The 12,847-nt window shown below is 35.8% G+C and overlaps 1 protein-coding gene across 1 annotated transcript in view; it reads left to right on the top strand.

Annotated features, from left to right (window-relative positions):
- Positions 1-12,847, top strand: part of LOC114097381 (zinc finger protein 14 homolog) — a 97,970-nt gene that overhangs the window by 14,234 nt on the left and 70,889 nt on the right. The window contains exon 5 of the mRNA XM_027941307.3: positions 4,767-6,007. Coding sequence (XP_027797108.1) covers positions 4,767-5,791 — 1,025 coding nt within the window. The 3' untranslated portion in view covers positions 5,792-6,007. Of the gene's footprint in view, positions 1-4,766 lie in introns of the transcript that reaches the window.

The raw sequence follows: 12,847 nt of genomic DNA, 5'->3' as shown, positions 1-12,847 counted from the left end.
GGAGAATTTGGAGAGCCTTCACTATAGAAATACCCCGCATTATACTGGATGAGATAACCTAGGGGCATGAGTATATATTAAAGGCAATGACAGCACCCTTAAGTGCCCCAGTGTCTAGAAGTCTACAGAATACAAAGGTATGGCAAAGAATTGTAGGTTGAGCAGTTGGGGATAGAAGCCAAACTCATGGGAGACAGTGTGCCATAAGGAGTAGATATTTTAATAGTTTCTACATGCATTTTTCTCATATAATTCTTGGATGCATGCTCTCTCGCTCCCCTTTTTTTGTGGAGGGGTGGTACTAAGCATTGAACCCAGGGATGCTTAATTACTGAGCACATCCCCAGCCTTTTTTTTTTTTTTTATTGTTAGCTGTAGGTGGACACAATAAATTTATTTTATTTATTTTTATGTGGTGCTGAGGATCGAACCCAATGCCTCACACATGCTAGGCAAGTGCTCTACCACTGAGCCACAACTCCAGCCTTCCCAAGCCCTTTTTTATTTTTTATTTTAAGACAGGGTCTGAGTTGCTTAGGGCCTCACTAAGTTGCTGAGACTGGCTTTGAACTTGAGATCCTCTTCAGCCTCCCAAGCTGCTGGTATTACAGGTGTACGCCATTATGCTTGGCATTTGTTTCTTTATTTTTGAGAGTCTTACTTTGTTACCTAGGCTGGGTTCAAGTGATCCTCCTTTCAAGTAGTTAGGACTACAGGTAAATGCCACTACACTTGGCTTAGTTATTTTTAATACTTTTGTCTTTTAACTAGAGTAAAAAAGCAATTTATATACTACTGGTATATTATTAGAGTCTTCTAAATATGACTGTTTGTTACTTTATAGTGAGTTTTGTATTTTCACATTGTGAATGTCCTTTTGTTTCTATTTGGGAAAAAAAAAACTCTTGGCATTTCTTTTCTTATTTTTTTATTCTGATTTATTATATATGACAGAGGAATGCATTGCAATTCATATTACATATATAGAGCCCATTTTTTCATATCTCTGGTTATATACAAGGTATAGTCACACCATTCATATCTTCATACATGTACTTTGGATAATGATGTCTTTCTCATTCTACCATCATTTCTAACCCCATGCCCCCTCTCTTCCCCTCCCACCCCTCTGCCGTATCTAGAGTTTGTGTATTCATCCCATGCTCCCCCTCCCTACCCCACTATGAAACAGCCTGATGCTGGTTGTTTTAATGAATCATAATTATAGCCATTATTTATCAGGTGGTTAGTATGTGCCCAATACTGTTAAAACACTTCATGAACTACATTTCTTTTTATTGTCATGTTTTTTTTTTGTTGTTGTTGTTGTTTTTGGTTTTTTGATAGAGAGAGAAGAGAGAGAGTTTTTAATATTTATTTTTCAGTTTTTGGTGGACACAACATCTTTATTTTATTTTTATGTGGTGCTGAGGATAGAACCCAGCGCCCCGTGCATGCCAAGGCGAGCGTGTTACCGCTTGAGCCACATCCCCAACCCCTTATTGTCATGTTTGTTGAGATATAACTTACATATGGTATAATTTGCCCTACTTAGTTTTATAGTTATATGAATTTTGACAACACAAATATGAAAAAATGACAACATATATGGATGTACAGTACTACAGTCAAGATACAGAATATGTTACCTTGTTCTCCTTCACTTCCTTTTTTTAAACTAATAGAGAAATTAATTTTAATATATTTTCCTTTAACCCAATGGATTACCAACATAATTTGCTAAGAAAATAATTGTTAGTAAGATATTTCATGTTCATTTTGTTTATCTTAGTAATTCTTTGGAATCTTATGTCTATTTAACACATACCATACCTCAATTTAGACTAGACACATTTCAAATACCCAATAGCCTCATGTAACCAATGGCTCCTTTCTCCATCTTTTACCTTTTGGTGAGAGATATGCTGTAGACTGCATGATGAGTCCCCTTGTTATGTGTTATTTTTTGTTGAGATCCATCCGAAAGGGACACCAAAGATATGAACTTAGAATATACAAGAGTAAAGCGAGGTGCTTTATTCTTCCCTATAAGATTCTATTAGACTGTGAGTTGGTTTCTTCATGCTTTTGGTGGGAATAACTTCAGTTAGGTGGCCTTCTCCTACAAGGTTTTCAAAATGGCTCTCTCTTATGTCACCTCCTACCTCTCCAAGTCTACAGAAGGAAAGGTGCTTCACAAAATTTGTTGGTTTCCCTCAATCTTACCCTTACCTTTTTAAATACCTTATTAAACAATTTTTACCCTGATTGATCTTTTTCATCCTTGAATCTTGAGTAATGTTTTTTTTAATTATAAGAGAGTAAAATATACTCATATCACAGACAATGTATATATACATACTAGATTAATTATATATTAAAATATAATGTATAAAATGCTAAAACTTTTAAAGAAAATATTTGTGGACTTTGTGAAGAGAAATGGAAAACAAAAAACTACAAAATAAACAAAAGTCTGAAAACTTAGATATTTTTGTGTAAAAATTTATCAAAAAGGCTTGAAAGAGACTTGAATTGTATTACCAGTCATTTTTGTTTATTTAAGATTCTTAGTTGGCATCCATTGTCTTTTAGAGCTTGGTATATGTTGTTCTAGGATCTCCTAACTTTGAGAGTCTGGGTTGAAAAATCTGCTGAGATCCGAATTGGTCTTCCCTTATAGGTAATCTGATTTTTTCTCTCTTTAGGCCTTTAAAATTCTATCCTTATTTTGTGTGCTAGGCATTTTTATTATAATGTGTCTTGGTGTAAATCTTTTGTAGTTTTGTATTTTGGGTATCCTATAGGCCTCTTGTATTTGATTTTCCAGTTCATTCTTCATGCTTGGAGAATTTTCTGATATTATTTCATTGACAAGATTGTGCATTCCTTTGGTTTGAATCTCTGAACCTTCCTTTCTCCCAATAAATCTTAAATTTGATCTTTTGATGGTATCCCATAATTCTTGGATATTCTATTCATGGTTTCTTACCATCTTCACTGTGAGGTCAATTTATTTTCAAGATTGTATATTTTGTCTTCATTGTCTGAGGTCCTGTCTTCCAAGTGGTCTAGTCTCTTGTTGATGTTATCTATTGAGTTTTTTAATTGGCTTATTGTTTCTTTCATTTCAAGGGTTTCTGTTTGTTTGTTTGTTTCAGTATCTGTATCTCTTTCTTGAAGTAATCTCTTGCAACCTGTATCTTCATTGGAGTGATTGATTTTTGCCTGTATCTGCTCACTTAAGTCATTCTTTAATTCTCAAATCATTTCAGTTATTTATATTCTGAACTCCTTCTCTGACATTTCACCTACTGAGCTATCTATGGATTCCATTGTTGTAGTGTCTTGATTTGTTTGGGGCACTTCCTCCCTTGTTTTTTCATGATGTCTATGTGGTTTGGTTTCTGGTTCTGTGAGGTGGTTTTGACATTTGGGTCCATTGGGTTTAGTCTGGAGCTTGGACACATGGGGGCCCTGGGTCTTGGATTAACCTGGTGCTGGCTTCCACATGAGTAGGCCTGGGAGCCCATAGCATGGGAGTGTTTTTGGAGCCTGGGTACATGTGGGCAGTTCTTGTGGGGACAGGCTTGCAACCTGATTATATGGGAATGGGCCTGAGTTATTAGTCTTTGTGGGCCAGCTTGGAGCCTGGGGTCATAGGACTGGTCTATTGCTGGGGTGGGCCTGGAAGTTGGGTCCACGAGGGTGCTGGTCTGTTTAATTGGTCTGCATAGATTAGCTATCACTTGGACTGGCCTGGAGTCTGGGCCTATGTGAGTCAGCTAGAACCTGGGGCCACAGGAGTTAGTCTGTCAATGATGTGGGCTTAAAGCCTTGTGCCAATTTGGTGCTGGGATTAACTGGGACAGACCTATTGTTACCATCTGCAGTAAAGTCAGATACTCAATTTGTTCCTTCCCTGAAATGTTATCTCTGTCCTGTTTCACTGCCTGGGCTTTGCAAAAAGGTGACATGGGTAATATAACACCGTCTTCCTACCCTCTTCAGTGTATCTTTTTTCTTATTTCTAAACTTTACCCAGCTATTATAATCTTTCATCTTGATTGCCTAGCAATTGTGAGGGTATTTTCAGACATGTCTAGTTGTTCAAATTGATGTCTCTGCAAAGGGACAAACACCGACAATTTCTATTCTGCTAATAGTTTTTATTGTCTGTTTTAAGGTTTTATTTTAGCTATCATGACTCTAACTTGTAGGTATTTCACATCATTTTTTTCTAATAAGTTGCTTATTTTATCAATGCCATGACTCTTAGTCTTACTGAGAATGTGGTAAAAAGTATTCGTTTCTAATCTGTCCTCTATTTTATTATGATCAGATTTAATATCTCTATCAAAAAAAAGTTTCAGTGTGATACATTGCCATATGATTTTATGTTATTTCAAGCTCTTTTCCTTATTTAATTGAGAATGTTATTCCACAGTAATATTAATTACCTACTATGTGCCACATATTTGACAGTATTCCTGTGTGATCTCCCTACTGTCTTCTTTTTCATTTTTTTAAATTGTTGATAGACCTTTATTTTATTTATTTATTTATATGCAGTGCAGAGAATTGAACCCAGTGCCTCAGTATGCAAGGCAAGCACTCTACCACTGAGTCACATCCCTAGCCCCCCTCCTTTCTTCTTTTCTCATCCATTTTTTTTAAACTTCAGTTTAATTCACTCGTTTTAATTGAAGTTTCATTCTTCCCAAATAATAAAAATGTTGAGTGAGTGCTTTCGTGTTTTCTTTCAGTCCTGGAATCAACATGTGAGACCAAGAAGTTATTTCTGAAGAAAGAAATTTATGAAATAGAATCAGCCCAGTGGGAGATAATGGGAAGATTGACAAGACATGACCTTCAGTGCTCTAGTCTCACAGATGATTGGGATTGTAATGGCCAGTTTGAGAAACAACATGGCTCTCAGGACAGGCACTTCAGTGAACTGATAATCACCCATGAAGATGTGCCCACTTTTAGTCAACACCCATCCTTTACATTACAGCAACTTATTAATAATAAAGAAAAATACTGTGCAACAAAAGAATATAGAAAAAATGTTAGACATGACTCTGAATTTACTACACATCAAATAATTCATACCATTGAGAAACCCCATGAGTGTAAGGAGTGTGGCAAGGCCTTTAGACATCCCTCAAGACTTGCTCATCATCAGAAAATTCACACTGGCAAGAAGCCCTTTGAATGTAAAGAATGTGGGAAAACATTTATTTGTGGCTCAGACCTTACTCGACATGACAGGATTCATACTGGTGAGAAACCCTATGAATGTAAGGAATGTGGAAAGGCTTTTAGTAGTGGTTCCAACTTTACTCGACATCACAGAATTCACACTGGAGAGAAGCCTTATGAATGTAAAGAATGTGGGAAAGCCTTTAGCAGTAGTTCAAACTTTACTCAGCATCAGAGAATTCACACCGGAGAGAAACCTTATGAATGTAAGGAATGTGGCAATGCCTTTAGTCAGAGTTCACAACTTATTAAACATCAAAGGATCCACACAGGTGAGAAACCCTATGAATGTAAAGAATGTGAAAAAGCTTTTCGTTCTGGATCTGACCTTACCCGACATCAGAGAATTCATACTGGTGAGAAACCCTATGAATGTAAGATTTGTGGGAAAGCTTACTCTCAGAGTTCACAACTTATTAGTCATCATAGAATTCATGCTGGTGAGAAAACCTGTGAATACAAGGACTGTGGAAAGAACTTTAATTATAGTTCACAACTTATTCAGCATCAAAATCTGTACTGGTGATAAACCAGAATGTACAAAATGTGTGGGAAGGTTTTGATTATGGCTCAAAACTTTTTGACTGTCAGAGAATTTATCTTTCTGATAACCCCCTCCATACATAAGAATGTAGAAACATTTTATTTATTAACTATAGCTTATTCAGTCGAAGAAAAATCATGCTGGAGATATAGAATATATTTTGGAAGCTTTTTAATAAAAATTCATTTTTCATTTGAATTCAGATTATTCAGTCTAGTAAATATTGAAAAAAAAACACTTGACCTTTCTGATATTCTTATACATCATAGAATTCATGCACTTATATAATCCTGTGATTTTCATTTTCTTTTTTCCTTTATTTCTATAATTCTTACATTATTGATATTTTAATCTATCTTAAATATATGACTATAAAGATGTTTTTACATCATGTTTTGTAAACTGCCTTTATTTTAAAAAATATCTCTAATAACTGAGAGAAGTGACCTTTTTATTTTTGAAGATGACTTTTTTAAAAAATGGTATTGGGGATTAAACCCAGGGCACTCTACCACTAAACTACATCCCCATCCACTTTTTATTTTTGTTTTGAGACAGGATCTCACTAAATGGCTGAGGCTGACTTTGAACTTGAGACCCTTCTGCCTTAGTCTCCTGAGTTGTTGGAGATTTACAGGTGTATACCACCATGCCTAAGTGGCTTGTTCCTTTTAGCTCTTATAAAATTAAGGATTTCTTTTAGTAAAAATATTCATAAAAGACGTTCCACTCAATAAATAGGGATTTTTAAACACTTTCCTGATGTTTCCTTGTGCTACTATGATCTCTTATTAAATCCCTACTAATGGACATTGTACTTTCCTCCATCTATTTTGCCATGATACATGCAAAAATGCATGTCCCTCGGAAATTCTGTCTAGGCATATCTGTACTATGTGTTTTATTTTAATGTAGAAATAAGTCATGAATATTTTTGCTTATTAAAAATTTTACAAACATTACAAATAAGGAAAACATATCCACTGACTGCCATCCTTCTATTCATTCCCCTTTCCAAAAAATAGTCATTATCAGTTTGTTACTTACCCTTGATACTGTTTCTGTTTGAGAGTCAAGATGTCACTGTTGCCCAGACTGGGCTTAAACTCTGGACTCAAGTGACTCTTGCTTCAGTTTTCCAAGTGGCTGTGACTACAGATGTGTGCCACCATGCCCAGCCCTGTTTTTGTTGTTGTTTTGTTTATTTGTTTTTTGTAGATTGGACACAATACCTTTGTTTAATTTATTCATTTTTATGTGGTGCTGAGGATCGAACCCAGTGCTTCACACATGCCAGGCAAGTGCTCTACCACTGAGACACAACCCCAGCCCCCCCAGCCCTGTTTTTATAGATGTATTTCTCAGTGGAAATTATAAAATGGAGATATTTATAATACCTACCTCATAATACTTTGCGAGGATTAAATGAGTTGAGACACGGTGCTTAAAATTGTGCCTGCCATGTAATAAATACATATTTGCTGTATGTTAATCATTGTTTTTATATTCATTGTTGTCATCAGTATTATTTGTTGAAAGATATTAACTTTCTGAAGACTTTACCATTAAGCAGTGTATTAAAGACCATGTAAGAGTAATATGTTAAGAAATTTTTCCATGATCACTTCTTTCCTATTGAACATGAAATAATCCTGGGTGTTGATGGGGGAAATGTTAATAATATGTGGGAAGGACTTAGACTAATCTCCTTTTTGCTACATCATATGATACCTGGTATAAAAAACTACAGATAGAACGTTGGTGATGCTCATGAAGAAAAAAAAAACAAACAGCATTGTTTCATGGGAAAAACATACAGACTTTGTTATTCTGAATACAATGTTTTTTCAGAAACATTTGAAAACCAAAAAAAATTATTTTTAGGAAAATACAAATATGAGTTTAAACATAAGGAACAGAATAAATTAGCATGATATCAATTAACTAGTTATAATGAAGCAGCAACTTTATCAAGTGTTCAAAGAACCATTATATTAACAGTAGATGTCTCCTTTTGCCATTCTAAAAATCTTGATGCCAGCAGTTGATTAGGAAGGTATGAAAAAGACCGCTGTTTTTCACTGTCAGATAAAGCATATGCGCACCCTAAACAAATGATCCAATGGTAAGTGTCTATTTAATAAAGAAAATTAGAAACGAAACTCGTTGGGACGTGAGATGTCCAGTGTCCAGCTCAAGTCAACTGTGATGTTCTAAGGAAATAGAGGCCCAGAGAGAGAACCCAGAAATTCACTTTGTCATTGGGGTTTTTGTTACTGGTGGTGGTAGTGTTTTGTTGTTTTTAGTACTGGGGATAAAATCCAGGGCCTCACACATCCTGAGCAGATATTCTACCACAGAGCTGTGTCCCCAGTCCTTTTGTGTGTGTGTGTGTGTGTGTGTGTGTGTGTGTGTGTGTGTGTGTTGCTGGGGATTGAACCCAGGGCTTTTTGCATGCAAGGCAAACACTCTACCAACTGTGCTATATCCCAGCCCTCCCAGTCCTTTTTTTGAGTCAGGGTCTTGCTAAATTGCCCAGACTGGCTTTGAACTTGTTATCTTCCTGCCTCAGCCTCTGGAGTAGTGTGGATTACAGATGTGTGCCATTGCACCTGACCAAATATCTACATTTTTGAAGTGATAGCTCCTGATTTATAATTGATCATTCATATTAAAAAAAAAAAAAAGGCCAGGCCAGGTGGTACCCACCTTATAATCACAGCAGCTGGGCAGGCTGAGACAAGAGGATTGCCAGTTCAAAGCCAGCCTCAGTAACAGCAAGGTGCTAAGCAACTCAGTTGAGACCCTGTCTCTAAATAAAATATAGAAAAGGGCTGGGGATGTACTCCAGTGGTTAAGCGCCCCTGAGTTCATTCCCCAATACAAAAAAAAAAAAAAAAAAAAAAAAAAAGCCAAAGAAGATATGTCATCTCTACAAGTGTTGTTTTTTGTTTTGTTTTATTTGTATCAGGGGTGCTTAACCACTGACCCCTGACCCATATCCCCAGCCCTTTTTGTTATTTTGACACAAGGCCTGGAAATCCTGCCTCAACCACCTGAGTTGCTGAGATTACAGCCATGTACCACTGGCCTGGCACAGTAGGAGCTTTAAAAAAAAAATTATTTTTTAGGTGTAGATGGACACAACACAATGCCTTTATTTTTATGTGATTCTGAGGATCGAACCCGGGTCCCGCCCGTGCTAGGCGAGCACTCTACCACTGAGCCACAATCCCAGCCCCACAATAGGAGCTTTTAATGGGGCAAATTCCTTGGCCCTATAAAGGTTTGGGGGCACGGGAGAAATAGTACAGTACAAGGTAATTTCCCTAAAGTTTCATAGATGTGAACAGTTTCCAGCTGAAATTTTTTTCCAGAGATGAAATAGCTGAATCCAAATATGAAGGGGTTTTTTCTTTCTTCAAGGTAAGGACTTGTTTTACTCCTAATATTTTCCCCTATATGCAGTTTTTACTTATTCTAAGCATCATGTCAGTTATCATTCTTATGCTGTAGATAAATACATACATGAAAATAAAACTTTTTAGGGTTAACCTATTGAGAACCCAGATTGTCATAATTTTGCAATTGCATCAAATACATCAATGGAATTATATATTGTGTTCTAGACCAAAGGTCAGCAGACATTTTCCATAAAGGGCAAGAAAGGGGGTAAGTATTTTAGCTTTTGTGGGCCATAAAAAAATATTTCTGTTGATACTGCTCAACTCTGCCATTGTAGTACAGAAGCCTAATAAAAATACTTTAAGAAATCAAGTTGTCAGGCTGGGGTGCGGCATAGTGGTAGAGCACTTGCCTAGCATGTATGAGGCCCTGGGTTCGATTCTCAGCACCACATATAAATAAAATAAGTAAATAAAAAGAGGCCTATCAACAACTAAAAAAAATTATAAAAAAAGAAATCAAGATGTTTGTGATACCAGAGATTGAACTCAGGGGTGCTCTACCACTAAGCTACATCTCCACCCCTTTTCATTTTATTTTGAGACAGTGTCTCCCTAAATTCCCTGGGCTTGCCTCCAACTTGGGATCCTGCTTCAGCCTCCTGAGTTACTGGGATTACAGACTTGTGCCATCCCACCTAACTCCTTAAATTTTTATTTTTTGGTTGGGTTTTTTTTTAACCCACAGTTGGGCTTTATTTAGGATTAAGTTAATGTTTTGAGATGGGCTTTTCTTGTGCCCCAGTTTTCATGCTTAGCAAATAGCTGTCAGGTTTACCAGACAGGTAACCATTGTGGGGAAGGGAAATCCATATATTGTTGCCAGAGGTCCATCCTTTCATTCCCTACCACTCTAATTTTTCTTAAATTCTGTGTAAACAGGATTTTTGATTTGTTTTTGTTTTTGTGGTACTTGCTATTAAATCCCAGGCCTCATGTGTACTTGGCAGTAAGAGGTTTTGGACACTGAATTACTTTATTTTTATAATTTTAAAGAGGTAAAATTTTTGGATGTGAGGGCGATCTGGCTGTGACATCTGTCACCCCATTGATCACCAGGGTTGATTCAGCTGATCTGGCTGGCTAAGCAGGTGTCCCTTCCTCCTTCACTGCTCCATGTGCATCCCTCCAAAAGCTGTGTGCTGGGTCAAAGATGACCTTCCCTGATAGAGGAGGACTGTTCTTTGGTCAAGGTTATATGAGTAGCTGTGCTCCCCTGCTAGAACCTCCAGACAAGCTCTCAAGACGTAAAATTTTGTCACACCTGTAATCCTAGAGGCTTGGGAGGCTGAGGCAGGAGGATCACAAGTTCAAACCCAGCCTCAGCAATTTAGCAAGGCCCTAAGCAACTTAGAGAGACACTGTCTCAAAATATATTTTTTAAAAAGGGGGGGCTTGGATGTGGCTCAGTGCATAAGTACCCCTTAACCACTGGGTTCAATTCCCAGAACCAAAAAAAAGTAAAATTTTATAATGAGTTTGCGAAATGTAGAGTGAACAAAAATACCTGCAAATGGGAGAATTATTACACATTGTTATCACAAAGAAAACTGGTAAACAATGAGAATTGCCAAATGCATTTCTATTTTGTTTTATGTGCATATTTGGAGGATTAAGTCCTCATCTAAAATTACAGAAATAGTGCTTTTATACTAGGTCAATGAAATAGTGCCATTAAATGAAAATCAATCTCTGTCCCTGTCCATTCCTCATTGTCTTTCCATAGCTGTTCACTTTGAATAATGCCTAAAGCTTTCCCTTCATGAATTTCTTTATGCTCAAATGATAATACACAAAATAAATCATTATATTTAAAAGAATGGATGGGGCTGGGATTGTGGCTCAGCGGAAGAGCGATTGCCTAGTGCGTGCTAGGCCCTGGGTTTGATCCTCTGCACCACATAAAAAAAATAAATAAAGGTATTGTGTCCATTTACAACTAAAAAATAAATTAAAAAAAAGAATGGACAATAGTTTATATATTTCTCTGAAATTTGCCTTTTTACATTCAACTACATTTTTTAATTTTTTTCTTCAAGTCTTTAATAATTACAGTATGTTCCACAGTATATGTATGCCTTTGCCTCTTCAAACATTTCCCCAATTATTATTTCTGCTTGTCTTCTGTTCTTTATATTTTAAAAGTAATGCTTCTGGGATGGAAATATGGCTCAGTAGTAAGAGTACTTGCCTAGGATGTACAAGGTCTTGAGTTTAGTCCCTAGCATTGGAAAAAGAAAAATAAAACAAAAAATAGCAAAGAGTAATGCTACAATAAACTTTCTCATATTCTTATCTATTTTGTTTCTCAAGCTATTTCCAATGTTTTCTTTTTCTCTGTGTGTGTTTCTGGAGATTGAACCCAGCAACTTGTGCTTGCCAGGCAAGACCTGCTGCTGAACTATACTCCCAGTCTTATTTCCAGTGTTTTCTGTTTCTTACAAAAGTTTTGCTTATAGAAAATTTCAGACAGCCATGGAATAAAGGAGCCAAGTGCAATTTTCTGTGAATGTGTATACAAACATATAGATTTAACATTTTAATCTATTTGGAATTGATTTTGGTTCACAGTATGATACAGGATGTCAGTATTTTTCCATCCAGAAATAAGATGAATTGTGCTTAGAACCAATTATTATTATTTTTTCTCCTACTGAACATTAAAATACTGTGTCATGTATTGTAGCTCTTATCCTCATATCTATTTCTATCTTCTTTGTTCCATCAATGTTTGACTTAAATTTTTCAAACACTTTTATTGCTTGGAAATAAATAATATTGCATATTATTAATATATAGGTTATTATTTGGAAATAAAGACAGATGTTTCTCCATAAAATTTAAGTTGTTTTATCCAATTTGAATAAAAACTCATTGGGTTTATACTTTGAATTTTATTTTATTTAAATACAGAGAACCCCAAATGACTGCACAGTTGACATTGAATGGATGAATATCCGTTAAGGAATATCTATTAATACATATGTTGTGAAATTTCTTTGATTACTCCTCATTTTTCTCATCCTCTTATAGCTAATAAAATACCTTCTAATGTAATGCTGCACAACACTTAAAATATGCTAGTAATATCTGAAATTTTAATATATTTTATAAGGTATTAGTTATAAGATGATAAATTCTCAGGTTTTACCATCATAAAATAAAGATGATACACCCATCTTACAATATTTACATATGTTTTTTGTTTGTTTGTTTGTTTGTTGTCTTTTTGCATGTTAAAGACCTGGTGACGGTGTTGGATGGGATTTTTTCTTTTCACTATATTTTCTTTTTTATGGACAGAAGGGTCAGTTTTTTAGGATTATTTCTGCTTCTTATTTTCATCCCTACTCATGTTTATATATCATAAGAGAAATGATTTATTGCCTTGTGAAATATGTTAAAACTTACACTACTCATAACTTCTTCATGGTCCCTACAGCAGACTATGACTATGCCTACTCTCCTAGCCCAGTGCTCTTTATGTATATATCCCAGTTATCTAGAGTTTCATGAAGCTTCAGAATGTGCATTTTAACTTCAAGTTCAAGCTGCCTCTTTCAAAAGCATAAAA

The sequence above is a fragment of the Marmota flaviventris genome, chromosome 18 (genome assembly GCF_047511675.1).
Source record: "Marmota flaviventris isolate mMarFla1 chromosome 18, mMarFla1.hap1, whole genome shotgun sequence".
NCBI classification, from domain to species: domain Eukaryota; kingdom Metazoa; phylum Chordata; class Mammalia; order Rodentia; family Sciuridae; genus Marmota; species Marmota flaviventris.
Note: the sequence above shows the minus strand (reverse complement) of the source record. Positions and strands in the feature narration are given on the sequence as shown.